Source organism: Maylandia zebra, linkage group LG23 (assembly GCF_041146795.1).
Source record: "Maylandia zebra isolate NMK-2024a linkage group LG23, Mzebra_GT3a, whole genome shotgun sequence".
In the NCBI taxonomy this organism is placed as follows: Eukaryota; Metazoa; Chordata; class Actinopteri; order Cichliformes; family Cichlidae; genus Maylandia; species Maylandia zebra.
Window position 1 is genome coordinate 34,063,182 of NC_135188.1, and position 19,836 is coordinate 34,083,017.

Consider the following 19,836-nt stretch of genomic DNA (forward strand, 5'->3'; position numbering starts at 1 on the left):
ATCTGTGGGTTTAGTTGTATATAAAATACTTGTAGGAAGCTGTACCAGTACAAACATGACAGTACAACAGAAGAGTAGGACGAAACTCGTAACATAAACAACAATTATGCATTACACTTCATGTTCAAGATTGTTACAAATTGCTTCATGGATTTGCTTCTGAAGAACTCCTATGTTGGCACAGCAGTTGAGGAGGAGGGAAGGAGTCCATAGAGCACACGGTTGTAGTAAACCAGCTGATAAGAGAGACTCGGGGGAGCAGAGGGGATGTGTCAGTACTGTAGCTGGATCTTTCCAATGCCCATGGATTGATCCCATACAAATTAATGGAAAGATCCCTGTCCAGCTGTTATACTTTTAAGAAGGTCCAAAGTCTCATCCTTTACTATTACAACAATTTTTGTCTGAGGGCATCTTCAAGGACAGTAACATCATGGCACTGGTTGGAAAGGCATCATAACTGCCTGTAGTTCTCAATTCACCTGTTTGTGTGGGCCACAAACTTAATCGTCAAGTTGGCTGAGGTGCCGCCAAAAGGCCAGTGTCCAAGTAAGGGAGCCGCCAACCTCCAATTAGAGGATTAATTTATGACCTGATTGCCACAATGAAGAAGATAACAGAGAAAAACTTCCTTAAACATCAGCGCTTTCAGAAATACATCTACTGTAATGAAATTTGTTGGCTACTGTTGTGTAGTCTGTTATTGTAAATTTAAATGTTTAATAAATTTGGAAATTAACTTCTACAAATCAGAGCTGCACCTTCTAATGTGGGATGGATGCAAAGTCTTCTAACAAAACCAGGTTTTCCCCCAAAAGTCTTCCGATTATTTAAGTCTTATTTTGAAAATTTCTAAGCTTTTTTTGTAAATAACTAATGGAACAAGTCATACAGCTACAAGAGAAATATTTGCATCTTTTTTAGCCCTGCTAGCTGCATGTCTTCATGATTAAAAAGCTCCTCTGATAACCCAGGCCTTTTCCTTTTCACAGGGAGTTCTTTCTTCCCACTGTCACCAAGTGCTTGTTCATAAGCAATCACCAGATTGTTTGGGTTCCCTCTCTAATATTTCAAGGTCTATACCTAACAATATAAAGCACCATTAGGTTGCTGTTATTGTGATGGTGCTATATAACTAAAATTTATTTGAACTGCACTGTGTCAAAATGGAGCAACCATTAGCAAACAGACGAGCGTCTGGGGTTTAGCATCATAATAGATGGCTTTTCTTTTAAAGACCACCTTTGCCAATATGCGTGACGTATTGAAGACGAGGTGCAGTGTGAAAAACTTCTTATCACTCCTTTAGTACATTAGCAAAGAAAGCCTCCTAATGACGAAGAGAAGATGTCAAATCCAGTTTAATAAAACAGGCAAACTAAACAGGTTCAGGATAACAGCTATGAGAAATCACTCTGTTGAATGAATGTTGGAAGTTTAACCTTTCTGCTGCATGCTACATTCATTTTTCAGTCCATTTTAATCACGCTGCAGAAATTGACAGTTAACCATCACACGCAGATATTTTATTTTTTATTTTTCGTTATTAATAAATATTTAATGCATTTCTATTTAAATCAAGGTGTAGGGGTATTTTCCCAAGAGCATTAAAAGGTGTTTTTTAGCCAATACAAACATAAGACTTTATAGAATATGATGCATCACTGTAGATTAAACAGTATGAAAGTATGAAATGTTTGACATCAGTTTTAACACCTTCAGCAGTCATTTCAATCCCTGTCACACTGATATAAGACATTTATTCTACTGAAGAGTTATTTGAAGTTTTGATCATTTACGTACAACTTGCCAGTAATGCAGTTTTACATGTTGCTTCTTTTGCTTTAAAAATGGTTTTTAAGAAATTCCTCCACCAGTCTCCACTGCGAGCTAATGATAAATATTTTGGGTGAATATATTTGATATTTATGTAACTACACAAGTCTTTGCAATTCTTCAGCCAGAAAGGTGAAAATGTCCATTCATACAGGCAAGCTGGCGAGATGATAAAAGAAAGGCAGCACATTATGTTTGAGGTCTGATTTGTCCTGTTTAACAGTGGAAAAAGATGTTTTTGTATGTTTGTGTCAGTGTGGCGGTGGTGGGGGCACAGTCTCTGCTTGCCTTTCAGTAAAGTCACCACATGGTACTGATTAAAAGAGCTAAATATAAAGCTTTGTACTGATCTGGTATCACACTCCCTTCAGTCTTCCATTTGCCACCGTTTTACTTTACTAGTGCAACTATGACTATTAACACTGGATTTTACTGGTTTAAAAAAATGTAAAAATAAACACATTTATTTTAAGAAACTTTATTTTGATCTACTGTAAAAAAAAAAAATATCATAATTTCACCCAAAGAATTCAGAATAATTAATATTATCACAATAGCTAGAAAACATGAGGAACAATAACTTTAGTATCAATTAAACTTTGTTTCTGATGTGTTTGGCAAATGAATTACAATCAGAATTTGAGTATAGGGATGTGTAGGCTGTGGATGTTTACTAAAAGAGACACTCTGTTTTATCCCTAATGCTGTCAATACTGGCAGTTGAAAACCCTATAATTACTAAGTAAGGGGTCTTTCAGTTGTATCGGGACCATTTAAAGTCTTTTTTGGTCTAGAATAAAGTTCACTGAGCCGGAAAGAATCCTCAAACATCCTACGTTAATGACATTATTACTTTATTGTTATCATACTCTGCTTTCATGACAAAACAGGCAGCTTGTTTTTAACATGAAGTGAAAGTTACTGAGCTAAGACATAAACTGAAAGCGAAATAGGAGCAAGCGAGTTAAAACTGTAAACCACACCTTTGGCACGTTGTTTACATGTATAGTATTCACTCAGTCAGTATTATTAAGGTTTTTATTCCTCATTAGAACATTATTTTGAAACACAACTAATGATGGGCTGTAAAATCATTTAGATAAAAGTGAAACCTCTCAAATATTTACCCAGAGCACGCTTTCCGAAGTTGTCTACGGTGAGTTATGAGAAAACGTAAATTAGGGGCATAAATCATTCTTCATGTTTCTTTATGTCATAATCGCATTACACTGAATATAGTTTTGCTATTCAAACTATGATATATCCATTAGTACTGAGGTCTAAAAGGTGCATCAGACAAAATTAACAAAATCAAAATTTAGGCTTTGGATTATGATACTTGGAGAAGGTGTAAAATTGGTGTTATTGCATTTTTAACTGAGCTTACACTAAAGATGGAAGAGCCCACGAAAAAGGCATCCAAATGAGTGCTTAAATAAACCCTGTACGTGTCGTTCCCATCAACAGCAAAACAACCGTATTCGGCACCCTTCCCTTCATGTTGTCGCCAAGGCTGCCAGTCAAATGTCAACAACAGTCCCATTTGTTGCTGCCTGCAGCTGTTTCTAATGCCGAATGTTGTGTGCAGGTTTGCTCCTGTTCGTACACTTTATAAATATGATCCAGGGAAAGTTTTGCTTTGTTTTCCCCGAATCACACGCTGTGCAGTGAGCCCAAGAAAACAGATGATGGCAGCATTTCCGCAGAATTTGCTCGTACATAAGCCTCTGAGGTGTTTACTTCAGCCTTTCCTACTATTCTCTGTGAGATAGCTGTTTTTCATTCAGTGTGAACATTTTGGAAATAAAGTACAACATAAGCATAAGGGAATACCGAACCCAAGACTAAAAAAAACAACGAATTCCCCAACATTCTCTGCTTTTTCATTCCCCATCATTTAAAAAAAAGACAGTTTTTAAAGAGCTAATCACCCTAATTATCACCGAATATAGTCGGGCAGTTGGATGTGAGCATAAATGGAGATGCGCTCAAATAGGAAACACGAGGTTCCAGTTGGATAGGAATACCCACAGGTATAAAAATAGGCCACAACACGCCTTATATAATAAGTGGGACGTCAGGCTTGTTTACAGCGTCCCCGCTTGAGAAATAAAGGGTTACAATCCAGCATTATGCTGCACATTTCAAATCCCCCATTAATCCAAACGGGCTCAATTGGCCTGCCAATCACATCGACAAACATGGATATATTTTGAAGTGAGGTGTCGGTGTTTTAAAAGAAAAACAGAAAAAAAGAAAGAAAACACCCCGGAGGGGGCGGGATGAGGTAGTGGGGGTGCGTGACGCTTTCGTTTTACAGTGGGAAATAGGAATTCACGTTCCTCAATGGACTCGCTGGTATTTTCGTTTTCTACGTGAGAGAGGTTGCTGTTGGAGAAGCAGGGAGGGAGGCGGGGTTTGTTTGTTTCAAGTGAGTAAAACAGCCAATAGTCGGCGACGCTTTGGCGTGACGGACAGGCACGGCCCCTGCAGGACGCCCCGCCCCCTTATGACTGTGTGTTTTATTCTGTTTTTAGAGCAGCAGCGTCACATGTTGTTTTTCTCCTGGATCAGATCAGTCTGGTCCCCACTGCACTGTTGCTTCTGCCGTGGCGGACATATCCTGCAATGGATTAGAGATTTTTTTTCTTTTAGCGGTTTGTATTATATATTTATAAATAATTTCTTTATTTTGCGTTTTGCTGTGAGTTTCGAACAAAAAAAGCAAGAGGAATTTGCCGATCTGGACTTGAAAAGAAAAGCGGAGGGAAAATGGCAAGTCCTCCGGCGACGGGAGGACACCTGTTATCTAATGGGACGAATGGGGTGAAGAAGTGCGGATACCTGAGGAAGCAGAAGCACGGACACAGGCGATTTTTTGTGCTCCGGGAGCCGATCGAGCGCTGCCCGGCCCGCCTGGAGTATTATGAGAGCGAGAAGAAATGGAGAAACAAGTCCGCCGCGAAACGGGTTATAACTTTGGACTCCTGTCTGTGCGTAAACAAACGCGCCGACGCCAAACACAAGCACCTCATCGCCCTCTACACCAAGGACGAATACTTCGCCGTAGCTGCAGACAACGAGCAGGAGCAGGAGAGCTGGTACAGGGTTTTGACTGATTTAATAGCTGAGGGGAAAGTGTATGACAGTCCTGCTTCCACTTCCTCTCTAGTTGGCTTTGAAGAGGCCAGTTATGGACTCCTCACTCCGGCAACACCTACCTACAAGGAGGTATGGCAGGTCAACTTGAAATCCAAAGGTTTAGGTCAGGTGAAGAACCTCACTGGAGTGTACAGGCTGTGTTTGTCCAGCAGGACCATCAGCTTTGTGAAACTGAACTCTGAAACAGCTGCTGTCAGTTTACAGCTCATGAATATCAGGAGATGTGGCCACTCAGACAGCTTCTTTTTCATAGAGGTTGGCCGCTCTGCGGTCACGGGGCCCGGGGAGTTCTGGATGCAGGCGGAGGACTCGGTGGTGGCACAGAACATCCACGAAACGATCCTGGATGCCATGAAGGCCATGAAGGAGCTGTCTGAGTTCAGGCCGAGGAGCAAAAGCCAGTCTGCTAGCACCAACCCCATCTCTGTGCCCACGCGGCGCAACCTGAACAATCCCCCCCCAAGTCAGACGGGCCTGGTGAGGAGATCCAGAACCGACAGCATGGCAGCCACATCCCCAGGAAGGAAGGTCACGCCCTGTCGGATAAGAACGTCCAGCGAGGGAGACGGAAGTGTGACCCGGCCTGTGTCAATGTCCATATCTGTAAACGGGAGTCCCACCAGTCCAAACTCTGGGAATCCCCTGAACAGATCCTACACCCTCAGCAATGGGCGCACCTGCAGGATGCTGGAGTCCACATACAACCTCCATCACAGCCGCTCGATGCCAGTGTCCAACTCCCCTCCCGCTGTCTCCAGCCCCATTAGCATGTCTCCACGAGGGGGGGGCAGGATCTCTACTCCTGACAAAGCTAGGCGCCCCTTCAGCTGCAGTGCCTCCATTTCGGGCTCTCTCAGCGATACTGGCTTCATGCTGTGTGATGATTACAGTTCCAGTCCAGGTGAACTCCGGTTCCTCCCCTTTACTCGCAGTGACACCCCCGATTCCCTGTCTAGCACTCCTCCTTCCCGTGACACTAGTGACCCCTGTGGCTACATGATAATGGAGGGAGTAAATGGGAGCAGGTGCAACAGGGGTGAGAGTCTGGCTTACAGGAAAAGAACACACTCCCTCACCACACCGCGTCAACAGAGGGTGGTAGCGCCGTTGTCCTCAGCCTCTCTGGATGAGTACACGCTTATGAAGATGACCCACGGACAGAGCTCCCACTCTGCCTCACCCAAAGTGTGTTACCCGGAGGATTACGGTGATATTGAAATCGGTTCATCCAGAAGCTCCAGCAGCAACCTTGGTGACGATGGCTATATGCCCATGATACCAGGTATAGCACCTCAGTCTGGCAAGGCAGACAACTACGTGCCTATGAGCCCCATGTGCGTCTCTGCACCGAAGCAGATTGTGAACCCTAGGGTGCATCCTCAGGCGGCTGCCAGTGGCAGCTACAAGACCAACTCCCCTTCCTCCAGTTCCCTAGAAGACAACGGATACATGAGAATGTGGTGTGGCGCTAAATCCTCCATGGAAAGCCCAGATCGGCATGGTGAATACATGAACATGTCCCCTGGAAACCCACCTCCTCTCCAGACTCCACCAGATTACTGCTTGGGCCTGCTGGCTGCTGAACCCACATCAGTTAGATCAGCATATCAGACCGGCTCCCTCACACTACCTGCTAAACTGCAGGCCTCCAAGAATGACGATAACAGCCAGTATGTGCTGATGAGTCCCCAGAGTTTGAGGCAGAGACCTGGGGAGTCTGACTATTATTCAGTGATGCAACCCAGTGCAGCTCACTCCTCACCGCTGTGCCCCTCAGCACCCTCCCCAATCAGACACAGCCGGGCTGAGAACCTCTCCTACAGGGGGAGGCTGGGCAGGCCTAACAGGCTGTCTCTGGACACACTCAGAACCCTGCCCAGCATGAATGAACATCCCCTCCCAGGGGAGCCCAGGAGCCCTGGGGAGTACATTAACATCGACTTCAGTGGTGCCAGATTCTCTCCGCCCTCTGTCGTATCCACAGAGAGCCAGTCTTCATCATTGGGCTCCAGCGGTGGGGGTCCTGGGAGGTCATCTCTAGCAGACTACATAAACCTGGAGCTGGGATCACACTCGCCCAAGGATGCTGACACTCCTGCTGAGCGCTTGGACACACTCCCAGAGCTAACCTTGTGCCCCTGCTCGGAGGAGGATGGCGTATACCATGTGGATAGTGAGAAAGACTCCCAGGGCCTCAGTGATGAGGTGAAAAATGATTACACTGAGATGACATTTGGGATGACCAGTTTGCCCCCACAGCTCGTACCTCTGAACGCAGCAAGGTGTGTGTCTGTTTGTTGTGTTTTATCACTAATTATTATTTATTTAAAGTATTTGGTTGTGTGTTTTGGTAAAAATCCTGGTTCACTGCAGGTGGCAACAAAACGTCATTTAAATTTAATTCATATTTAGTTTTAGTCACATTTTTAGTTATTTTTATCTTAATTTCTCTGCTTCTGTTTTCCAGTAGTCAGGGCAGCAGAGAGAAGATGCGCTCCATGGAAGACCAGGGTATTCCAGAGCACATTGGGGTCTTCCTGCTCGGTCCAAACTCCTCCTCCACAGTGGACCCTGACTGCTCTGCCAAGGTAATCAGGGCAAATCCACAGGGACGCCGGCGCCACAGCTCTGAAACGTTCTCATCTACTGCCACTGTGACCCCGGTCTTCGCATCCTTTGCTCGTGGCGACGCCGTGAAGAGGCACAGCTCAGTGGAGAACATCTCGTCACGGAGCAGCGAAGGTTCTGACGAGGAGTACGGCAGCCCTGAGAACCGGCAGAGCTCAGAGGGTTACCCCAATGGACTCAACTATATTGCCTTGAACCTTGAGAAGTGTGAGGATCTGGTCGGCTTCAAACCCACCAGCAGCTGCAAAGGGGGCATCAATGGATTGCACAGCTCACCATATGTCTGCCTGGGATTCAAGGAGGCTGCAACCACTGCCAAAGGTGGGTCAGGTTTATGTCAGATACTGCTGAATAAAATATCCAAACAGTCAGATTTTAGCACAGGGAATGAAGGGTTTCAGGAATGTGGGAGGCATCTCTTTAATTAAAAAGAAAGCGGTACTGCACAGATGAAAAATTTGGGAGGAAAAAAAATATGAGAGACTTGAATTTCCTCTAGATTCAAATTCAAACTGGCCCTCAGCAGCGGATGCTGCCTTCAAGTGCTCATTTTAAGCTTCTACTTTTGAGTTCTTCTGTGAGTAGTTAATCTCTTTGTGCTTAAATGTTAGGGTGCTACTGGGAATTGGGAGTGCCCACATAAAGCGAGGAAAGCAGCAGCAATTTTAAAGATACTCTTAACTGCTTTTAAGATCACTATCAGAGAATTTGCAGTATTTCCCACAACATGTGAACACACCATGTGACTGCTATGAAACGTGACCAGGCTGAGGGCTGTGAAGTAAACAAGCACCATGACAGAGCAGGATGCTGCCTCGCTGTTGCTGTCGTGGGCTGATGATACCGAAAATACAAGCTCAGAGTTCCACCGACGCTTATAAAGAGTCGAAGTTTGTTGCAAAAATGGGCAGAAATTCCAAATTAGAGATTCATTTTAAACCTCATGCAAAAAAATTCCAGAGCAACTAATAAGTCATTAAATATTTATCTGTGAAGTGTATGTAACTGGTTTACTGTGGATGGTTATTAGCAGGCATAACCCAGTTGTCGATGTCACGGGAATCCTAGTGGAGGCTTCCTGTCAGCTGTAATGTCTCTCTGAGCCGCAGGCATTTCCGGCTGTTGTTTTTCAGTTGGGTAGGCATTAGGATGTGTTGCACATCAATGTGACCTCTACAGACCCCTTATTCCCACCATCCTGTGATCAATACTGCGTCCCAGAATATCCCAGTGAGCAAAACAAAAGCCCCAGTGTGGGGCAGTAGACGAAAGGATCATGGGGGAAGCAAACAAAAAGTGCTGTGGAGTGGGGGCAGCACAGTTATGACTTTAAAGCTAAGTGTGACTCTTTGACACCCTTGCCATCCAACTGAGACATGCAGCTCACATGTGCTTGCAAGTACGTAGAGGTTGGAGGGGGTGGAGGGATGTTGTACCCCCCAATGTGAGGCCCAGTGTAAGTGGATATATGTGCATGTCCTTGTGAGCAATGACTAGGGGAAAACAACAAAGCAGGGCCATCAGGTAACTGGATGTCATGGTCTGCATTCCTGGCTGAGCTGGTTAGAAAAAGTTGCTGTGAGAGGGGGTTTGCTTTTCTCTGGCTCCAGGCCGATTGAACAGACGGTGGCTTTTATTTTACCACAAAGCCCCCCCTCATGTGAGGAGGTTTGATTTTTAGGATGTAGAAATGGGTAGGGGGGGGGGGGGGTTCTGTTAAGTTATTAGTATTTGGAGAGTCAGTGGCACTCTGGTAAATAAAGCGGAATGTAACAATACCGAGACAGTGACATGTTTGTTTTTGTCTCTGCAGGCTTGCACGTGTCCCCAACTCATGTTTTTGACAAGTGCTAATATTTTTATGACACTAATAAAGCTTTTGAATTGACCATGGAGAGGAAGGGGACAGGGGGAGGGAACATACATGTGGACTCTAGCACGTACACATAGGGTGTTTTTTTTTTTTTTTTTTTCTCTCTGTTTCTTCTTCTTTTTTTCCCTTTTTTTTTTTTTTTTTTTTTTTTTTTTTCCAGCGGTGGAGCCTGTATCCTTGAATGCTTGGCAAAGATGTGCATAGGGAGAGAGAGTGTGTAGGCTGTGTTGTTTTCCAGTGCTGCCTGCCTGTTTGCGGGAGAGCGAGTAAATGCGTGCATAATGGGGCAGGATGGCACGTGCACTCCGCTGCCCTTCTGTCTCATTAGTCTGTTCACTTAGAAGAAGTAAGCAGAGAGAGAGAGAAGGAGGCGGGGGCGGCAGAGTGCTCGGTAGAAAGGGGAGGGGAGGCTTTCTGGCTTTTTAAAGGAACAAATAAACTCATCTGTGAGGCCCCTCTTCCACTGAGGTACATTCTGGGAGAGCGGGAGCCCTTGTTTACCCGGTTCCTCTGCTGCGCGGTGAAGCAGGGTGAAGGAGGTCAGAGCATTCTGCAAGGGAGGATTTTGGCACCTGGCCCCGCTGGCGGAGGGCTTTGATCCCGTGTTTATAGGGACGGCACACTGGGCTCCTGGACCGTGTGCCACTCTGACCCAAAAGTCTGCAGGTTTTCAATACAGCCAAACACCCCTGCTGATTAATTTTATACTCGCAGGTAAATGCAGTTTGGCCCGGTGGGTAACTTTCACTCTAAAGTGAGGATTAAAGCAACTAAACACCCAAATTGCTCCTCCTTCCATGTGACAGCCTTGCATTTTGAAAAAAAACGTGACGTGCTGCTTCCTGGTTTGTTGTTTTTTCTTGTTTGTTTTTCTCTATGCTCCACCTCCAGTGAGCTTAAACGCCTGGCATAAGTATCAGGAGTTTGTTTACCTCCTGTTTTGTCAGGGAGCCAGGCCATGTGACTCAGAGGCGGTGTTTACTGCCGCGCTTACCCAAGTAGGCTGTCTCCACTTGCGGCCCTGGCTAGCCGCAGCTCAGCCAGGTGGATGTTCTGTACCAGACTCAGATTAGCCAAGTCAGCCGTCTCTGTTTCCACCACCTCTGACTAATACCTTTATCTGACGGCACCAATCAGCTCCTGCTTCCTGTGATGATTGAAGAGATCATTCCTAATGCTGTATTGATATGATTGTCCTTCACTAGACTTACGGCTGTACGTTTTGTTTAAGCATTGAGGGGAACACATTAGGCAGTGGGTTTGGACCTGATCTGTTTGACTGTCAGACACTTTCCTTAAAATTAGGTGGATTTCACATCTTTTTTCAGAAAGTTGTGATGCAAGCATCTTTATGTAAAAAAACAAGCATCAGGAATGGATGAAGTGCATTCTGTATCACTTTTTGGGGAAATAACCTGCTTAAATGCTCATGGTGCAGATGTGTTTGTGTTCACGTTGGACACTTTGCATGCATTCAAAACAAGAGATCCATATTTTGGGCTGATGCAAAACGACTGCAGTGATCACAAAAGCATAATTTCCAAAATGTTGTTAAAGGTGAAGTTTGCCCTTCTTGCAGCTGCTAACCAAGCCATGCACTGTTGCCTCTGAAACCTCAGCTTCTTGTTGCTATTTCCAGTCTGGAAAGCGCAGAATCAGAATCTGCTTTATTGAGTACACGTGTATGTGTATGCATACAAGGAACTGGGCATTCAGAATTCTTTCTCTGCTGTTAATATACTTATCAGAATAGACATAACAGTCATCTGTACAGTTGTATCAAATTACAACATAGCAGCTCACCATTCTGATGAGTTTCAGAATGAGTTTCTGACATGCACAATTTAACTTTTAAAAGCAGCATCCATCTCTGTATACTTTATTATCAGCTTGGACTGTGACATAGCAATCTTGAGCTCCCTTGAGCTTAAAAAAACCTAGTGTTTAGCAAGAGATTTCTCAAATGTATCCAAAACAGAACTGCAATAGCCAGATCAAGGGAAGCTATATAATAATGGCGTATGAAATGATGTCATCTTGTCTTAAGATACACGGTACAGTTTTGGGTTGCACAAGTGATATTGTGTGTGTGTGTGTGTGTGTGTGTGTGTGTGTGTGTGTGTGTGTGTGTGTGTGTGTGTGTGTGTACTGGATGAATTAAAGAGGTCCAGGAATGGAGCTCTGTGGCACACTTGTAATAATAGCAAGGTAATTTGGTCTGAAACCTTTGGAACACTACTGCTAGAAAGACACTTATTGAAAACAGAAATAGTTAGCAAACTAGTGAAACTTTCCAAAAACTGGAAACATGCACGTGTTATAAATCTATACCTAGAATAGCGGTGTTTATCTGTGGGCTTCAATTTTAACTAAACATTAGCAGAAGGTGGGAAATAGACTGAGGCCTAAGGGGGCTGCAAGTCCAAAAGGAGCCCTGCTGTGTCACTTCAAGTCCCTCCTGAGTGCTAGTGGCAGATGGCCATTTTCCGGAGTGCGCATGGGTTTGTTGGGGGGGGAGGTGAAACACCTGCCATCCTGTTCTTTCTTTACACACTGTCATTACACTGATTTCCCTTACACATGCATACAAACTACCTGGTAAACGTACATATATCCTGCTATATTTCTCTCTGCAGTACACACCCAAACTCCAAACCGGTTAACCCCCCCACCCCCACCCCCAACCCAGACCATCTGCTGCGCCCACAGGCTACAGAGTGTATCAGTTCTGTGTGTGTGTGTGTGTGTGTAATTTGTTGGCCAGATTAGAGACATCCGCGTCCATCTCCTCAAATCCCACTTCCCCCCTGACGTCATTCGGTTGGTTGTATTGTGAGTGATGTCATTGCAAAGTGCATGCAGTGGGTAAATGCACCCACTGCATGCACTGTGTATCTGTTACACAAATTTCCACTGATTCGTGTCCTTGATGTCAGAGGGGGAAGCAAGCAAAAGCGGTCTAAGTTGCCCAGCCATGCATTACTAAGTTACTCAGAGCATGCCCAGTAGACCAGGTTGTTATTCAGTTCCCAAAGTAAGGGCTGAGATTTGTGTTATGCGTCACGAGATAAATGGTAGGGGGGAAAAGTATCTTGTTTTGCTTTTTTGCTAAAAATGGGTTTTTGTACAGGAAATTCAAACTCCATTCGAAATATTAAAACTTGATGGCACAATTACTAGCAGATAAATTGTGCATTTAATGGTTGCATTGGAACTATTGCATCCTCTTTAAATGTTTACCCCAACAAAGAGCTCTGTTTGGATTTTACAGCCACATTTAAAAAAACATTTTTTTTTTTTTCCGCAATTTGTGGATTTACTCCTAAAGATGACACCTGATTGTACCCATTAGCCTGATTGCACAATCCATTCTTGCTATACCCTGACCCTTGAACACATACGCATGCCGGCTGTTAAATTGTTTATTTACACCTGCATCAGAGGAAAATTGAAGTTGGGATCTTACTAAAATAACAAAGAACGGCAAACAACCAAAGCAGGAACTCCAGAAATGCCATGTTACATGATATATGGAGAACAAACACGTAATGCCAAAGGCTCCTATGTCAGAGTTTCCAATGGTGTGTGTGTGTGTGTGTGTGTCACGGCTCAGTGAGAAGGAGGGGGGCTAAAGTAGGCCGGGATGTTCCAGACAGAAGCGCTAGCTGCTAGATAACTGCGTGGCCAGCGTTCCCCACATTTAACCAGCCACGGCTCCAGATGAGATTATAGCCTCTGCGGGCAAGATTAGACGGCCAAGGGTAGATCAGCAAGAGCCGGTGGATGCTCCATGGAGAGGAGCTGGGGAATGCGTAATGTAAGGTGCGGGCATTTAGGATGTTTTGTCCGAATTTGAACATGTTTATAAAGCTGAATTCAACAGAAATCTGACCCTGACTGTAAAATGATCTCGTCATTATAGTCAATCTCTGAAAAATCATATAAGATCGAGGGACTTATCTTTGGATTTAGTGATTAACATCTCTAACATCCTCCTCAGCTACACTATCATCTTATGGGGCCTAAAATATCTTCAAAAGATCTAAACGTGTGGTTCTGTGAAAGAGAACTGGGCTGCTTGTTTATAAGAGCGCTGAATGACAGATCCAAAAATGGCAGCTTTTCAGGAACTAACACAAACAGCCTGATCGCTGCGCATATTTGAGGTCGTTCAGCTGGCTTTTTTTTTTCTTCCCCAGGGTTTCATCAGCCTTACAGTGCTAAAGTTTTCTTAGCTCAAACTGTTTAAGGACATTGATGCTCCCTGTCTTTTTCAGATCCTACCGCGGCTGCATTTCCACAGAAAGAAAACAAATGTTCCATTCTTATCGTCTATTGCAGCATAAATGCAGCCACAGTTCCTTTCCGTTTGTTTAATATTAGAGATGCTGCTGTACCGCTTGTAGCTGCGCTAAGCGTGTGTCCAGAGCAGCATGACAGGAACACCCACCCCCTCCTCATCTTTCTGCATCCTAGATTATGTAATTATGCTTGCTGTGGATGAGCCCCTTTGCCCCACCACACACAAACTGTCCTTCAAGTCTTTCCTGGGCTAAACAGCTGGTGTGTTAAGATCAGAACATTACTATCCAATAAGGCCCAGCATACACACAAACACACTTTTAACACCTTCAGCTGCAGGATACTTTTTATTGGACAAAAGATCTTCATATTTAGTCAGTAGCAGCTCTAGAAATGTGAGGTCAAAATGACCCAACATTAGCTCTGTGGATAAGAGGCATAGCTTCAAATACCAAAGTGCCTTTAAATCAATAACCAGGCTAGAGTCAGATTATACAACATGTGTGATATTGATGTAAAAAAAACAAACGTGTTGTTGTTTTAGATGTGTAAAACTATATGTTCAGAACTGTCCCATGTGTGTGGCACCCACTTGATATTTAAGCTGTTTTTCCCTGTGCCTCCTTGTTATTGTGACACACAAAACCCTAATCTGAGCCTGTGAATGAGTTCACTCTGTACAGTACATGTGTACCTTACAGAGTGAACACTGTTCTCTCAGAGGCCCTCATGTCTGTTGCCTCAAGAGAGCTGCTTAATTGGCACCAGTGTTGTTTGTGGGGAAACTATCAGACTACTAACACGGGTCATTTCCTTTTAGGATGACTGTTACAGTTTTCTAGTTAAAGAACTTGTGTTTTGAATTGTCGAAGAACCAGATTTGTCAAGTCATTGGATGTTTTGCAGCATTAAAGGTGCAGTGTGGGTCTTTTTGGCCACTAGTGGTGCTATAGAGCAGCGTTTGGCCAGCTGACCTTACAGGTGCTTTATGAAAAAACAGTTCTTAGATCTTGGATGATATTTGCACAAGATTTAGTCATTTTGTTTCCAAACAAAGAAAATTGAGGCTTTAAGTCTCCATTCATTAAACTGCTTAAAGTGAGGCTTATTTGCATGGATTTACATGCCAAGAATTTGAGTGTGCTTTGCTTGACAGTTGGATGCAAATGACCAAATATGCATATGATTGTTAGAGGGTGCAAGTTGAGGTGTACTAGTTTATTTGGCTTAGCCACTGTAAGAATGAAAATGTTAAATATTTTTATTAACTGTTGTTTTCTCTCTCTTGTAATCTCTTCCAGACTGAAGGACTTGATCTGTCCTCTGACTTGGCATCTTGACTGACCTGCTGCTCAAAAGGAAGAGAGAAAAAAAAAAAACAGAAAAACAACAACAAAAAAACCCAAACTTTGCCCTTTTACGGGGCTCTGCAGCCCGAAAAGACTGTGTGGACCCTCGGCATCACAAATACACACTTGGGACACAAGCAGATCACCATCTATGCATGTCATGGATTTGCTGATGGCAGGGCAGGTGTGTTTGTGTGGATGGGTGTGTTAATGTGTTGTGAATCGGTGTGTCTCCTGCACTTTTAGAGGCCATTTCTCCTGTGACCCAGTTTTTGGCACAAGCACAGAAGATAGTCAGACAATAACAGAAGTCTAATGGTACCCAAATACTATTTATTTACTTGAGGGTAGTTTTATGACTGCCTGCATGTGTGTGCGTGTTTCTGACAAAAATACGACCAACAGTTATGCCAGTGAACAATGAAACCTAGAAATGGCCAAGGGAGAGAGGATACTAAGGTACACTGAGTATACTTAGATTAGATACTTTATTTATTTTTGGATGATGAATGTCTGAAAAGACCTACACAATGCCTTAATGTCTATACTGTCCTTATGTTTTCTATGAAACAAGTGATAAATATTCTATTATTGTATGTTTGTTTGGACCTACATCTCTATATTGTTATTCTCTTGTGGAAAGTAAAATGCCTAGTTTACCATTAAATCTATATATTATTTAAGAAATGTACAGTACTGTGGGGCTGCTTGAGAGCTGATTTATTGTATTGATATTAAAGTATTTTCTTAATTAATAATTTCTTATTAATTGTACCTTAGTTTATTTTTTGTCCAATCAGAAGTGCTGGACTAAAAGAAATATATTTCTAAATGTCTTCAAGAGTTATGCATGTCTATATAACTCAGCTCAGACCCCCACAACACCAGGCATCTGAATGCACTGTACCTCCCACAGCTCCTCAGTCACTTGAGCCTGAAAACCTCACACACTCCTACCTTCAAACCTACGGCCTGCTGTTTAGCTCGATGCAGGTCGCCCTGCTGTGATATCGTTTGACTGTACAATTGTCTAGGCGAGGTGATAACGGAGGGGTGGAGCCAACGATAGCTGTTGAGGTTGGGGAGCGCAGTTGAGCCGATATCTGGTCGGCAAGGGAGAGCTGAAGAAAAGGGGAACGGGGCACCGAGGGGGAGGAGGGCTGGGCAGCAAAGAAAATGTAGCACAAGAGAGGCCCACAGCCACATGTGACACCCCCACGGAGGCTCACGGAAGAGTCAGCTGTCTGGAAAATATGATTACTTTGCAGACAGTATAACAAAATTAGAGCTAGCTGAAGAAAATTATATAAGGTTACGAATTAAAGCAAGCCGTTGTAATTGAATTATTATGTAATAATTATTTCGTGACAGTACAATGCATTAGCCCAAGCAAAGAAGAGTAGAAGTCAGCAATAGTAATAAATATAATGATAACTAAATGGACATAACAAAGATGTATCACACAAATGTGTCTATTTAACGTTTGCTATTATTAGTTACCATTAGCCTGTGGCTACCTGTGACCCCCCCATTAGCAACTGTTTATTCCAGACCAATATATGTCTGAACTCCTAAGAGAACAATCTGTATGTGTATGTTTTTCTGTTTCTGAACATGCTAACATACTGTGTAAAGCTAATAAGTCTAAAGAAATTTCAGAAGTAAGCAAACTGGCTAATGTTATCAAAAGCTCGGTAATGCTAGGACTGTTAGCAAATGTTGCTAATGTTAACTCGTAGACACAAAACCTTTAACTTTACTGTTTGCAATATTCACAGTTTAATTTGCTAGAGGAAAAATTTGTTATTTCCTCTTTAGAAAAACTGGCTTGTTTTAATTTGATGAATCCAGTTGGGGGGAAATTATTAAAAGAAAAAACAAATCTGAATCAAGACTCTTTCTGTGAACCTCCAAAATGGCCGCTAGGGTATTTGTTTTCAAGGTAAATTTAAAGCACTCTATCGGTATCCTAACTGTGGTCTTTGTGCCGTCTGCTGTGGCAACTCCAACTGGCTCTCTACCCCTTTAGTGTACAGTAGATTGTAAAATTTTATGTCTGAATGTATCGTTGAGCTGGTGGAAACACCTCAGAAACAATGTGCAAATGGTTTTGACAAGAGTGAAATAATATTGGAGCTTTACCACACTAAGTCGTGGTATCTATTTATCTTCATAATCTTGAATGTGTATATTATGTATATAGAGTTTAACTAAAGAAAAAAAATCTATTGGATATACATAAAGTACTTAGATTTAAAATATGTTGCGATGATATTCCTCTGTAAAGACTTTGGCTACCGATTTTTTTAAAGAGGGGACGGGGGCGTTTTGGGAAATACAGTTTATGTTATTCTTTTCTCCCTCACAGTGACTATATGGGAAAAAAAATTATCTTTGTCTATTTTACTATAGAAATCTCTTTGCCTTGTTGACACACTTTACCTAATGGCATATGCAATAGTGACATGAATAAAATCTAGTTTACAACTGTGGAACCAAATGTAATGTTGCATTGATTTCTTTTTCTTTATTGTGATGAGCAGGAGCTGCTTAGCTCTTTGTACATTTCTCTTTCTGCCAAGTGTTTTTGTTCTTCCATGGCTGGGAACTCTGTTCGCGACATGTCTAAATGCGCTTTCCCCATTTCTGTGTCCATAGACAGATTTTTCTTTATCCACTCATCTTTGATTCACTCAGTTTGAATGTGTTGTCTTCCAGTGTACATAATTCAATATACTGTTTATTGTGATGCACACAAGAGATGATTATAATGATTTATAAATTTTGGTAGTCGAGTATTGCTTTTGTCTGTATTAATTATGAATAGCAAACCTAAGGAAATAAATGAATTTATTTAAAGAGCTACTGTTTTTGTCCTTATTTTTTCATTACCATAAGTTGTATTTCTTGCAAACTACATCATAACAGTAATTACTAATTTCTTTCTTTGTTTCATATGTTTAATACATAATACATAACATGCATCATTATGAAGCCAAACTGCACGGCAATATCTGTTTACATCTACAGTTTGCTAGCTAACAAGCTGATAATAAAACCAAGACAGGCTGCAGCAGCAAAATCTAGAACTGATCCAGAAAGAAGTGTCTGTTTGATTGCTTATGATTTGTAACATTACACCCACACTCACAACAGTACTTTTTAAGGCACGGTATTCTCAATTTAATTTAGAAAATATCCCTGTCTATATGAAAACACAAACATCAAGTCCTGTCAAAGGCATGCCAAAGAAACAAGTTGTGATATAACCCCAACCATATAGAAAAACTGGCCAATAAGATGACACACAATCTGACTAAAAACCAAATAAAAGTACACAGCTTTGATGCTGCAAGACAAAATCTTATTTTCCTTTTCCACAAGTAAAAACACAAACCGAGTTTCCAAAAAAGCAGTTTTTAAAAGCTCTACTTCCAGCGACCTAAAATGCTGTTTACATGTGCATGAAAGGCCAAAATGGAGAGTAAAATTAACTATGTAGGTATGGACAATGCCAAAGAATGTTTTTTGCTGCTATTTTACACAGTGCATTATTTATCTAAGTTAAGTTCAAATGTGCAAAACTATGTTAAATATATCTGCAAATATGTGTCATTAAAGTGACCGAATTCATATAATAACTATGCTTTTATTAGATATTTTATTTTAAGGGAAAAGGAAGGAAGGTTTATAGATCCTAAGAAACATCTTTAACAGCTCTAAATGAAAGCGTAACTTTAAATGAAGAAATTAATGAGATAAAAGAAGAAGAAAGAAACACTGGGGATATCATCGTATATTTGGCACTTTGTCAAACAGCTCCCTGACTGTGTGTGAAGAGAGGAGGATATCCTTTCTCTGTCCTGTGGAGAGTGAAGAGCTGGAGTCTCCAGCCAGAACTTTCTCTCTGTGTTTTTATTTCAGGCTGAGGCAGAAGCAGGAAGCTCATACTGAGCCAATGACTTCCTGCCAAGCCAACTGGATCCAGAAAAGACTGTGTAGTCAGAGCTGGAAGGTCAGGAGATTCAACACGAGAGTGGTGTCAATTTGCATTCTTGCTCTCCACATGATAAGAAATAATTTCCTGAAATGTCTATTCTTTCAAACTTGAATCCATTTATTTTTAAAGATTTCGTTCAAAAGAAATTGCCCCAGTGGAGTTGCTACACTAAAATATATTAGTAATAGTGTATTTGTATAGCTTTCCTGTAGCCACAACAATACATTTAGTGGGTGTGCTGAGGGTGATCTCATTAGTCCACCACTGAAAATGCCTTTCATTAAAACTGATTACATCTGGACTACACTGATATTCCAATAAGAATCTAGTTTCAGACAGGCACCTTAGGTCTCACAGTGTAATTAAAATGCATCTGTGACCCTTTAATAATCAATCAGCATTGCTTTCTAAGTCTCCCATGTAGACACAAAAATGAGCACACACACAAGCAGCCACTGAGGACTCACCTCTAGCTGGTGTGTATTAATTAGCAGTATGACACTGTCATCGGGGGCTCTGCACTGCTGCCAGAAAGAAACCAGCCTTACATAAGACCCCTCTAGCAAGCCACCAGCAGGAACACAGTGTTCCTCACCCCTCTCCACACTGACTGTCTGAAACTGAATTTTTATTTTTTTTAAATCAGCATCATTCCTTTCCCTTTTCTTTAAAAATCTTTCTATGGG

General features: G+C 42.4%; 1 protein-coding gene across 2 annotated transcripts; it reads left to right on the plus strand.

The window, feature by feature from the left end:
- The first annotated feature begins 4,376 nt into the window (after positions 1–4,376).
- On the plus strand, positions 4,377–18,012 carry LOC101465453 (insulin receptor substrate 2). Of its 2 annotated transcripts, none has more exons than XM_004573276.6 (3): positions 4,377–7,280; positions 7,466–7,947; positions 15,103–18,012. In XM_004573276.6, exons 1-3 carry the CDS (start codon positions 4,609–4,611, stop codon positions 15,105–15,107), a joined length of 3,159 nt encoding a protein of 1,052 aa, XP_004573333.1. In that variant the 5' UTR covers positions 4,377–4,608; the 3' UTR covers positions 15,108–18,012. The 2 variants fall into 2 exon arrangements, with proteins under 2 accessions (XP_004573333.1, XP_014267118.1); XM_014411632.4 differs by having other exon boundaries at positions 7,469–7,947.
- Positions 18,013–19,836: the final 1,824 nt, after the last annotated feature.